Genomic DNA, 12,631 nt, shown 5'->3' on the forward strand with positions numbered 1-12,631 from the left:
TCCAACAAAGTTAGCCTAGGTACCCAACTAACACAATCAGCTATATAGTACTGTGCTGTAGTAGGTTTATAATACTTTTCACACAAATAATACAGAAGAAACAAACACAAAAAATAAAGAAAACATTTTTAATCTTACAGTGCAGTACCTTGAAAAGTACAGTAGTACAGTAAAACAGCTGCCATACAGGGGCTGGCATCGCGTGAACAGGCAAGAAGAGTTACTGACTGGAGGAGGGGGAGGAGGTGGGAGGTGGTAGAGCTGAAGGATCGTCAGTAATAGAAGATGAAGGGCAAGCTGCAATTTCACTCACACCTGATGTTGATGGAACGCACGTTTCACATCTTTGAAAGTTCACAACTTGAAGGTTCATATGTAGGGGACTTACTGTACCAGCTTTGCACAGTGGCAGTATCATAGCCAATGAGGTTTAATCCGAGGCGCGATTACAGAGACTACCAGAATGTCTCCTCTATCTTCCAACCTGTTTTCAGCCCTAGAAACCAAAGCACTTTGCTATACAGAACAGCTAACGAATTTCCCAAGGCACAGCAGCCCAAAGCCAAGATCCAAAGTCTCCGTTGTCTTTTAGATTGGGGCAGATCAGCCACCCCTTTCTTTTGTCCCTCCAAGAGCAGCAAAAACAAAATCCAGATTTAATTTCTCAATAAGTTATCCTGCCACACTATCCCTGTACTTAAAATCTTTTCTGACCTCTTTTGGGGTAAGAGACAGACCATCAAGACTGAAAACCCTCCTTAATTAGAAATGAAAGGACCAGGATAAATGGACTTCAAGAGGATTTGCGCCACCCAGAACAGTTTGTCAAAAAAATCAAGAAAAATTTGGGCCCTTGGGAGGACAGAACTACTGCTTCAAATCACACACATATTTGATTCAAGATATAAATTTAGTAAAACTTAAGTAGTTGTCGCTCCTCTAGTTCACTCATCTTCACATTCTTACTTTCCACTTTTAAAATCAAAAGGTGGGCTAGTGAATCTTGGATGCAACCGAAATTTCCTTCAAGAGGTGAATGGATAAATAAACTAGGCTACATCCAGACAATGGAATATTATTCAGACCTAAAAAGAAATGCGCTATCAAGCCACAAAAAGACATGGAGGAGTCTTAAATGCACATTGTGAAGTGAAAGAAGCCAATCTGAAAAGCCTGTATACTGTATGATTCCAATTATATGACATTCTGGAAAAGGCAAAACTATGGAGACAGTGAAAAGATCAGTGGTTGCCAGGGGTTGGGACGGGGAGGGATGTGTAGGCAGAGAACAGGGGATTTTTAGGGCAATACTTTTGTCCAAACCCATAGAATGTACAACACCAGGAGTGAACAGTAATGTAAACTATGGACTCTGGTTGACAATGATGTGTCAATGTAAGTTCACTGATTTTGTAGCAAAGGTACCATCTGGTGGGAGTTGATGGTGGGGGAGGCTCAATTTTGCTCTGAACCTAAAAATGCTTTTTAAAAAAAGTCTATTAAAAACAATTCATGCTGGTATTATGAAAGAACATAGAATTGAGAGTCAGGAGACCTGGATTCAAATCTGGACTGTCATTTACAAGCTGTGTAATCTTAAATTATTTTAAGCTTTCTGTGTCTTAGTTCACTCACCTGAAATAAGGATAATATTCATCCATCAGATTTACTGTGAAGAGACAACATAGGTAATTTCACAGAGCACACAGTAGGTGCTCAAAAAATATTAGTTGAGAGTGAAGAGAGAGAGAGGAGGAAAAGGCAGGGAGACCAGGATTTCATAAAGTCAAGTGATGGTGGAGGCGTTTTATAACAAGATCCAGCGACCAGTGATTGATGATGAGATAATCAGGGGTTATTTTTTTCCTCATCTGTTCCAGTCCACTTTGGATTTTGGATTTTGGCTTTATCAAAATATTATTTAATGAAGTGTACATTATTGTTTGAATTACTCAGAACACTACCCTTGCCTTTGTTCTCCATTGAGAGCTGCTCAGAAGGAATGCGATTTGGGTTAGGTTTTGATGTTATTATTGCCGGTTTTCATTTATTTAAAAAAATATTTGTTGTGAACCTAAATAGTGACTGGTACATATGCTGCACACTGAGGATGAAGCAGTGAATAAGCCAGACCTGGGCCCAGTGGTCACAGGGCTGATGTCTAGTGCCGAAGACGGGCATTAATCAAACGATAACGAAGTGTTTTGAGTGTTACAGTGGGAGGAACGGAGTCAGGTAACCATATAGCAAGGGGAATGAATAGCGTTTATGATGGGGGAAGGCCTCCCTTGATGTCTAAGTGTTGACCATGCTGAGGTCTGAGGCATTAACAAGAAGGAATAGGGTGCTGCTTTAGAGTGCATAGTACAGGAAACTGGTTCTCACACTTTAAAAAATTTTTTTATTGGAGAATAGTCGATTTACAATGTTGCATTAGTTTCAGGTGTACAGTAAAGTGATTCAGTTATACATATACATGTATTCATTCTTATTAAGATTCTTTTCTCATGTAGGTTATCACAGAATATTGAGTAGAGTTAGAGTTCCCTGTGCTATACAGTCGGTCCTTGTTGGTTATCTATCTTACATATAGTAAGGTTAGTATGTTCATCCCAAGCTCCTGGTTCATCCCTCCCCGCCTCCCACGTTTTCCCTTTGGTAACCATAAGTTTGTTTTCGATATCTGTAAGTCTATTTCTGTTTTGTAAATAAGTTCATTTGTATCTTTTAAAAAAAATTAGATTCCACATATGAGTGATATCATATGATATTTGTCTTTTTCTTAGTATGATAATCTCTAGGTCCATCCATTGGTTCTCACATTTGAGCATGCCTCAGAATCACCTGGAGGGCTTGCAGATTAGTTAACTATTAGTGCATAACAAATTATCCAAAAAGTTAGCAGCTGGAAACAACAAGCATTTATTACAACAAACCGTGAGCATTTCTCAGCTAAGCGTCAAGGAGCTGCTTAGCTGAGTGGTTGTGGCTTGGGGTCTCTCCCAAGGTTACAGGCAAGGTGCCGAGCAGGGAAAGGATCTGCTTCCAAAGGGATTTGCTTCCAAGCTCACTCTTGTGGGCTCCTCCACAGGGCTGCCTTGCAGCCTGGCAGGTGGCTTTTGAGAGGGGAAGAGAGAGACACAGAGACAGAGGAAGGGGGAGAGACAAAACCCTAACATGGAAGCCACAGTCTTTTTTAAATGTTGACATTAGTATTAGTAGTGGTAGTAGTAGTAGTAATTCATGTCCTTTAAATGTTCAATAGTTATTCCATGGTTATAAAATATTTTCATTGCTATCTTAAATATTTTCTTTATATTATTTGAATATATTTGATTTTACATTTTGGAACCAAAAGGTACTGCTTTTTTTCCAGTTTCATTGAGATGTAACTGACATAAATAACATTGTATAAATTTAAGGTGTACACTAAAATGATTGATATATGTATATATTGTGAAATGATTACAATAAATTTAGTTCACATCCATAGACTCACAGTTACAAATTTTTTTCCTTGTGATGAGAATTTTTAATATCTGCTCTCTTAGCGACTTTCAAAACTCCCAGTTATAAGATAAATAAGTTCTTATGTAATGTATAATGTGATGACTATAGTCATCAATAGTGTATTGTATAATTGACTTGATTTTTTTAAGAACACTTCTAGATTTACAGCAAAATCGAGAGGACAGCACACAAAGTTCCCATATGTCCCATATCCAGTTTCCCCTACTGGTAACATTTTGCATTAGTATGGTACATTTATCACAATTCATAAACATATGTTAATACATTATTATTAAACAAATTTGGTCCAGAGTCCTTCCTTTATGCCGAATTCCTTAGTTTTTACCTTAATGTCCTTTTATCTGTTCCAGAATCCCATCCAGGATAGCACATGATATTTAGTTGTCATGTCTACTTAGGCTTCTCTTGGCTGTGACGGTTTTTCATTTTTCCTTGTTTTTTTGTTTGTTTTTTATAAATTTATTTTATTTTTATTTATTTATTATTTTTGGCTGTGTTGGGTCTTTGTCGCTGCGTGCAGGCTTTCTCTAGTTGCGGCGAGCCGGGGCTACTCTTCGTTGCAGTGCGCAGGCTTCTCATTGCAGTGGCCTCTCTTGTTGTGGAGCACGGGTTCTGGAGCACATGGGCTTCAGTAGATGCGGCACATGGGCTCAGTAGTTGTGGCTCGTGGGCTCTAGAGTGCGGGCTTGGTAGTTGTGGCACATGGGCTTAGTTGCTCTGCGGCATGTGGGATCTTCCCGGACCAGGGCTCCAACCCGTGTCTCCTGCATTGGCAGGCGGATTCTTAACCACTGCACCACCAGGGAAGCCCATTTTCCTTGTTTTTAATGACCTTGATAGTTTTGAGGAGTATTGGTCAGGTACGACAGAAGTTGTCTTATAACCTGATCTTCGAAGTGAGACCTCATCACTTTTGGCCATCCTGTACTTGGAAGAAGTGAGTACTACTTCTAGTCCATACTCAAGGGGAGGAGAATTAAGCGCCATCTCTTGAGGGGAGGAATATCAAAGAATTTGTGGCCATATCTTTGAAACCCCCATAAGCTTATTAAAACAGAGTGCCAGGCCCCACCCCCAGAGTTTCTGATTCAGTAGGTCTGGGGTGGGGTCCAAGAGTTTGCATTTCTAACAAGTTCCCAGGTGACACTCCTGCTGCTGGACCAGGGATCTCACTTTGAGAGCCACTGGGAGCAGGACTTGGGCAAGACCTTGGTGTGTACAAATAATTGAAAAAAGTTCATCAAGATCTATTTATTTCTCTCAAGATTCTTCTTTTATAACTACAACCAGCACTGAAATCAACCCACTGGTTTAGCTTCTGGATTTTGCCAGTTAACATGAAACTTTTAGCTTAAATAAATAGTTGGATAAAAGAGGTACAACCATATCTTGTGTTTATATTAAATATTTATTTCATTTGATTGTCACAAATGTCAGGGAGAGAAATCAGGTAGCCCCATCTGCGATAAGAAGTCACAGACACAGAAAGGCTAAGTGACTTGTCTAAGGTCACACAGCTAGTTAATAAAAGAACCAAGCTTAGGACTGGGTCATTTGAGCCCTGGACCAGCACAATTTCTATTATACCAGGCTCTATCATATTGTTCCCAACTTCTAAGACTTTGCCACCTTTTGGAGAAACATTAATAAAACTAGGCACATGACAATTCAGTAAATCAGAATACATAGATTTAAAGTAGCATTTTGTTCAGTAAAAAAGGAAGAAGTGAAACAAGTCTTTCCAAGCTCAGAAAGATCAGCAGCGATTCGTGGCTTAGGTTGGGAAAAACCCCTCTCCATCGATATTCAACTTCTTCCTGCTCATCGACTCCCACAACTGCCACCAAGTACAACATGCCTCCAGGTAGCATGTGGTAGCAGTGACTCCGAGAAAGTCACTGGAGGAATCACAGGCCACAGGTCTTTTTGTCTGCCCATGCACACCAACACGAGTGCTTAGCTCTTCTGGCAAAGCTCCTGGTTAAAGAGGTTGTTAGTATGTTTTTTCAGCTTTTTGTTTTGAAAAGACATGGTAGTCTACATACCATACCACCACCAAGATGACCAAGATGTACTTGAAAATCTAGAAGTGAGGGAGGACCAGTGGATGTCTTTGAGTGTACGTATTACTTTTCTCTTTAAGTTCAGAGTAGAGATGCAAGCATTAAGCAAAGAATTGGTTGCATAGAAACCCAGTGAAGGCACAAAAGCTAAATAGCTACACACCAATAATCTTACTCACTGAGAAAACCAGTCCAATCAAACCAAAGGAGTGGTTTCCAGTTACATTTTTACCTTTCCTCAGAGAACATTCTACCTTTCATTTAGTTGATGTTTATACGTTGCCAAAAATAAAGCAAGGTTTGGTGGAAATAGTTAAAGCAAGCTGTACTTCATACCTTCACATTAGGAAATAGTGATTGCATATACTGAGCCCTGAGTTCAAGCTCACTCTTATACAAACAATACCTAACATAGTGTAAGTGTAATACATAGTGTAAGCACAGACTCCTGTCCAGAAGCAGTGGTGCTGGTGGTGGTGAGGCATGAAAAAGAGTCAGGGGGCTGTCCTATGGTGGTGGTGGAGGTGAGGGGGGTATGAAAGACAGTGCCTAAGACCTTAAATTTGATCCTTTCCAATGGTAGCGGTTGGGGGGGGGTGACATGAAACAAAGAGACAGTGACCTTACAATTAATCCTGCCCAGTGGTGTTAGGGGGAGTTCACGGGGAGCGGGGGGAGAGGGGGAGGGACTAAATGAAGTGTCATTGACCTTATAATTGACCCCGTTCAATGGTGGTGATGGCGGTGGTGGCATGAAACAGTCAGTGACTTAACAATTAATCTTGCCGAAAGGAGTTGGCCCAGGCGGGTGGGAGGGCGGGCATGAAACAGAGAGTGACATTACCATGAATCCCGTCCAATGGTGAGAGGCAGGCAGGAATCCGAATCAGTGAGTTTATTTTTGCCCAACGGTGGTGGCAGTGGTGGAGGGCATGAAGCAGCCAGTATAGTTAAGTGGTAAACAGAAGATGAAAAAGTGTCAAGACGCAACAAATACCCTGAAGTGCAACAGTCAGCTGATCCAGGGAAGGCCTCCCGGAAGAGGTGCCTTCGGTGGAGAGGGGCCTTGAGCAGCGCTTAGGATCGGATTCCGGGCGAGGGCCCGGACCTCCTCCCAGTCCCCTTGTACCTCCGCCACCTTTCGGCCGCGGAGGACCTAGCCCGGGACGGGACCGGGGGTAGCTGCACTTGCCGGGCCTGTCTGGGTCCCGGGAGCCAAGGAGGGGGGCGCCCCCGGCTGCACTCCGGCAAAAGAAAGCGAGGGCGGCAGCGGCCAATCAGCAGCCAGCGCGTGCGGCCGCGCGCCCCTCGCGCCCCCCGCGCGCCGCGTACGTACGGCGGCTGGCTCCGCCCCCGTGGGCGGGGCCTGGGGAAGCCGCGGGCGGGCGGGCGGCCGGCCGGGGCACGGGAGCTGCCGGTGCTGCTGCCGGTGCTGTTGCAGCGGCTGCACCCGCGTCGCCGAGGCCGAGACGGAGGCCAGGGTGCGCGCTTGGCGAACTTGCCTAATCCGCGCGGCTCGGCTGCAGCGGCCTTTGCGGCCGCTTGAGCGTCTTGACTGGTTTCTGCGTTGCCCCGACGAGGATGCGGCTGTTCTGGTGGCTGTTGAAGCAGCCGGTGCCCAAGCAGATTGAGCGCTATTCGCGCTTCTCGCCATCGCCGCTCTCCATCAAGCAGTTCCTGGACTTCGGTAAGTGCGGGGCCGCGGGTCGCCACGGTCCCCACGGCCCCGGGGTGTGGGGCCGCTGCCTTCCGGGCCCGCCGCCGCGGGTCTCCGCCGCCTCCGGGCAAAGTCCATTGGAACCGCGGGCGGGGCTCCGGGATGCCCGGGGGCCCGGATTTCGGGGCGCGGAGGGGCATGGCCTGGCACTCGCACACCCGCCGGGGGCTCACCCGGAGACACAGAAACCGCGTCCGAGGAGCCTCATCCCGGGCGGGACTCCCCAAAGCTGCCGTCGTTAGCTTCAAATCTACTTGACACAGACCTCACCGCCCTTAAAACTTCGGAGCGGAGTGTGGGTGGCTTTTGAACGTTTTTATATTTAGATTCTTTTTTTTTTTGGATTGGGTAAGAGCTGTTTAGGAACACTTTGAGGTCGAGTAAATTATGCAGTGGCATTTTGTTCCTTTTCTGCTCTAAGGTGCTCCTGTGTGGCCGGAGCGGCAGGACTCGAACTGCTGTCTTGTTCGTGCTATGTTAGAGCAGTTAGAGGCCTGGACTGCAAAAGCCTTAGATGCTGGGAGGAGCGGACGTCTGGGCTCCTAGCGTCAGAGCAGGGTCTCGTGCCAGCACCTTTCGCCGCGCCTCTCCTTCTGTGTCCCACCTTCTCCCCTGTCGGGCGGGATGGTGGGCACCTTCCACGAATTGACGTGGGAGCGCAGAAGACCCGGCCCCCAACCTGCCTGAGGCCTAGCTGGGATGGGAATAGATTCCACGACCTTCTGTTAACTGGATCGTGTTTCTCCAGAGTGGTGCCGTTTCAAGCGCGGAGGGAATCCTCTCAGTTGGGTGAATGCGAGGCAGCTGGTTGTGAAACACCTGAAAATATTAAAACAAAAGTGCGCACCCAGCTATCAGGAGGGAACGCGGCATCCTGGAAGGAAAAGAAAATGGAGCAGCAAAGATGTTCTAAGCTCTCGAGGGGAAATAATGGGGCGGCTGGTCGTTTAATGACTTTTAAGTAAATGTCAAGAGGTGGTGTCAGGTGGGCATAAAAACCTAAGTGCAGAGTAGGTAGCACATTCGGGGAAGACCCAGTAAGCACAATGCGATGTTGTCCATACTTAAGTTAGGATAGGAAGAGAGGAATAGGTTAAAGTTGAGACCAAATTAAATTTTAAGAAACCAGATTGCCAGCGAATGATGAGGAAGGTCAGGGTTCAGTGAGATGTTGATCTTTGCGTCTTAAACTTCAGTCCCAGAAGCTTTTCAGTCGCTTTACTTTACCATCTGTGGCCACTTGTGAGAATTTTAGAGGTTTGAGGCAGCCCCCTGACTTAAGAGTTTAGGAAGAAAATGTCGCTGTTGCTATAAATAGCAACATTCTATCCCTAATTTATGGTTTAGAGAGATTCTGAAGGTATCGACTTTTCATAGGGGTAAACTGAGACAGGTTAATTCACAATAAAAGGACCAGAAAGAATCCAGAGACTCCCAGTTCCTTCCTTCCACCCTCAAAGTTGAAGTGATAGCTCTCATAGCTTGGCGAAATTTTGGTTGATTTATTTCTATAGCAGCTAGTATCTACCATGTTAATAGGTGTCTTGGCAGAGATGTTATTTGAGTAGGAAAACCACAGTGGGGCATAGTGTTATCGTGGAAGACCCATGGGACCATTATCTGGAAACAAATGTTCTAATTCTTGCTCTGCCACTGACTCAAGAGCCTGGCCTTGGCTAAGTGACTGAACCTCACTGGGGTTCATCGTCCCCGTCGATAAAACACGTGGATTGTATAAGGTCATCTCTAAAGCACAGTTCCCAAACTGCGTGATCCTAATTTCAAAGGAAAAGGGATGAACTTTTTAAAAGAAAACTACCAAATCTTTGGATAAGTATTTCCCATAAAAGCCTTCTGACCTATTTTGGGAAGAGTGGAGGGGATACTCTAATCTAGGATAATGGAAGAAGCCTAATAATTGAAGTCTTTTCCTTATAAGGAAGCTCACAGAAGAGCTATATATAATTGTAGTGGAATGCGCTAGAAACTCAAGGCTCGTTTGTAATGCCCAGAGACGAATCAGGTGGCAGGCAGTCTATCTTTAATGCCAACAACTAGAAGAGGGTTGTCACACAAAGGCCATTTCGACTTCTGCCTTTCTCTTGGTTCTTCCAGCTCTGGATAGAAGTCCGATTTTGGCAAGTGGTGTGGGAGTTGGAGAACTTAGAAGGGGTGTGGGGATATTTTTAAGGTGAGAAGGAAGAAGAGTAAAGAGGTTTTATGCCCCTGAATGATTGGAGAAGACTGCAGGGGAGGGCCACCTCCAGCGCTTACAGGCCCTGAGTGGGAGCAGCCGATGACTACACGAAGCCAGCTTGGGGTGGGGGGGCCGTGGCAACCCCGTCCACCCCGTATGTGCTGGCTCCGGAAGGGCAAGCTGAGCGGCGCCGATTCAGTATACTTTAAAGACCTAAGGCTCAAACAGAACAGATGCGTGAACCACGTTGACCCACGGACTGCCACTTCGTGACGTTCTCCCTGGCTACTTTGCAAACGGGACAGAAGTTTTGGACTAGAATTCCTGGACAGAGACCAGGGAAAGGATATCCACGGAATTTCATGTTTACAGTATTTGTTAGAACCGCATCAACAAATCGTGGTTTCTGTGGGCACTGAAAACAGCTTTCTTTTGCGAATGTATCCACACTAGTAAATGAGATGATCTTCCTTGTTTAAGAGGGAAGGCTAAAACTGCGTGTTATTTCAGAAGCAGTGACTTTATTTGAAATGAGGGCTGCTCAATCTCAGCACTCTTGACTTTCTGGGACAGGTCACTGTTTGGTGGAGGAGGGGTGCTGTCCTGTGCGTTGTGAGAGGTTTACGAAAGCAGCACCCCTGGCCTCTCCCCACTAGATGCCAGTAGCACATCCCGCCCCCCCCCCACTCCCTCCACCCATGAGTTGTGACAACCAAACATGTTTCCAGACACCACCATGTCCCCCAGGGGAGCAAAATGCATCACTCTCTGTTGAGGACTACTGCTGTAAAGCATTTAGATGCCTGTATGGTCTTCATGCCTGTGCCCCATCCTCCAGACTTTACTATAAATGTTCTGGGGGCGGGTGGGCATTGGTATTTTTGGTTGTTCTTAAGCATAACCAGGGTTGAGAACCACTAATTAGATGATCTTCTGGATCTAGAGTTGGCCCCCTTTCATCTGTGGGCCATATTTCTCTATGCCCTTTAAAATAAGAAGAGTTTTCTTGAGCTCAATCTTTACTTGAAACATGGCCTTGCACACAGTTAGCAAGTTTAACAAGAATAGCAAGCGTTCTAAATGGATCATGAGTTTATAAGGGCAATAGTGCGCTGTGAAAGGTGGGATTTAAAAAAAAGAGATTCTTTTTGGTCTGAGATTATAGTTACATGGTTCCAAATTCAAAAGGTACGAAAGGACATAGAAAAGTCAGCTTCCTACTTTTGTCCACTAGCCTCCCCATTTTAAAATAAATGGCGACTTGTAATACTTTTGTCTGTACCTTGCTTTTTAAACTTAATTCCTTAGACAGCTTTCCATATCGTAACTGCAGAACTTCCTTTTTCTTTTCTTTTTTTTTTTTAAAGGAATTCCTTTATTTTTATTATTTATTTATTTATTTATTTATTTATTTTTGGCTGTGTTGGGTCTTCGTTTCTGTGCAAGGGCTTTCTCTAGTTGCGGCAAGCGGGGGCCACTCTTCATCGCGGTGCACGGGCCTCTCACTATCGCGGCCTCTCTTGTTGCGGAGCACAAGCTCCAGATGCGCAGGCTCAGTAGTTGTGGCTCACGGGCCCAGTTGCTCCTTGGCATGTGGGATCTTCCCAGACCAGGGCTCGAACCCGTGTCCCCTGCATTAGCAGGCAGATTCTCAACCACTGCGCCACCAGGGAAGCCCCCTTTTTCTTTTTTATGGCTTCTGAGAATTTGTTTATATGAGTGTACTATATTCATTAGCCAACTCTCTGTTGACGGCTAGTAGGTTGTTTCCAATCTTTGCTATGACAGCTTGTGCTACACTGAATTACTGCATTCATCATTTCATGTGTGTGTGAGTATATATATAGGACAAATTCCTAAACATGGCATTTCTACACCAAAGGCTATGTGCATTTGAAATTTTGATAAATATTGTCAGATTGCCTTCCATCGAGGTTGTCTGTCTATCCTCTCACTAGAAGTTTCTGAGAGTACCTATTTTCCTACACTTTTACCACATTGTTGTCAAACTTTTGATAAGTGAAGAAGTGTATCTAGATAAAATTTTTTTCTCCTTGAGTAAAGAAATTTTTTAAATTGAAGTATAGTTGATTTATAAGATTATATTAGTTTCAGGTGTACAGCATAGTGATTCAGTATTTTTACAGAGTAAAAAAAAATTTAACTTTAGCTTTTTATTATGGAAAATTTTAAGGATATACAGCACTAGAGAGAATAGTTTGATGAATTCCTGGGTTCATTATATTGATCTCCACGTGCTGTTTGTCTGTGGATGTTGTGTGTATGTGCAGTCTGTTAGATTTTCTTATCAATGTCATGCTTGTTTCAGAAGAAATACATTTTTTTCTGCACTAAGACCAGTTTATCTTTTGAACTATCCGTTCTTCAAAGATCTGGTAGAATCCACCCATGAAACCTTTTAAACCTAGTGTGTCTTGGGGACTGTTACTCTTTGACAGGCTTCTCTAGTCTGTGGTATTGATCTGGATAGATTTTCTATCTCTTCTAGAATCCATTTTGATGTATTTCTCTAGAAAATTATCCTAGTCATCAAGGTTTTAAAGCCAGTTTGCATAGCTGAGATAGTAATTAGTCTTAATTTTCTCTGTGGCTGTTCCCCCTTTATTCCTTCTATATTTGTTCTCCCCCTCTTTTGTGATTAATTAGTTGTTGGTTTATATGATTGGATTCACTTATTAGCTTTATGACTTTTGTTTTCTAGTTCATTAATGATTACTTTGATTTTATTAATTCCCCCTCATGTGCTATTTTTTTTCTTTTTGAACGGCAAAATTCATTTCTTCTTTGTTGTTTATTTCAGTATTTAAGGCTACAGGCATTCCTCTGAACACTGCTTTAACAGCTGATGTGTACAGTGTTTGATGCTTTTTCTTCCCAGCTCTTCTGCATCTTCAGGTTTTTATTCTTATGTGAACTAAGACTTGTTTTATTTTTTTATAAATTTATTTATTGGCTGCGTTGGGCCTTCGTTGCTGCGTGCAGACTTTCTCTAGTTGCGGCGAGCGGGGGGCTACTCTTCGTTGTGGCACGCGGGCTTCTCACTGCGGTGGCTTCTCTTGTTGCGGAGCACGGGCTCTAGGCGCACAGACTTCAGTAGTTGTG

General features: G+C 44.1%; 1 protein-coding gene across 1 annotated transcript in view; it reads left to right on the top strand.

Moving 5' to 3' along the window:
- The first annotated feature begins 6,968 nt into the window (after positions 1-6,968).
- Positions 6,969-12,631, top strand: part of PDK3 (pyruvate dehydrogenase kinase 3) — a 76,881-nt gene continuing 71,218 nt past the window's right edge. Inside the window, exon 1 of the mRNA XM_036839847.1 lies at positions 6,969-7,281. Coding sequence (XP_036695742.1) covers positions 7,176-7,281 — 106 coding nt within the window. The 5' untranslated portion in view covers positions 6,969-7,175. The remainder of the gene's footprint in view (positions 7,282-12,631) is intronic.

The sequence above is a fragment of the Balaenoptera musculus genome, chromosome X (genome assembly GCF_009873245.2).
Source record: "Balaenoptera musculus isolate JJ_BM4_2016_0621 chromosome X, mBalMus1.pri.v3, whole genome shotgun sequence".
NCBI lineage: Eukaryota > Metazoa > Chordata > Mammalia > Artiodactyla > Balaenopteridae > Balaenoptera > Balaenoptera musculus.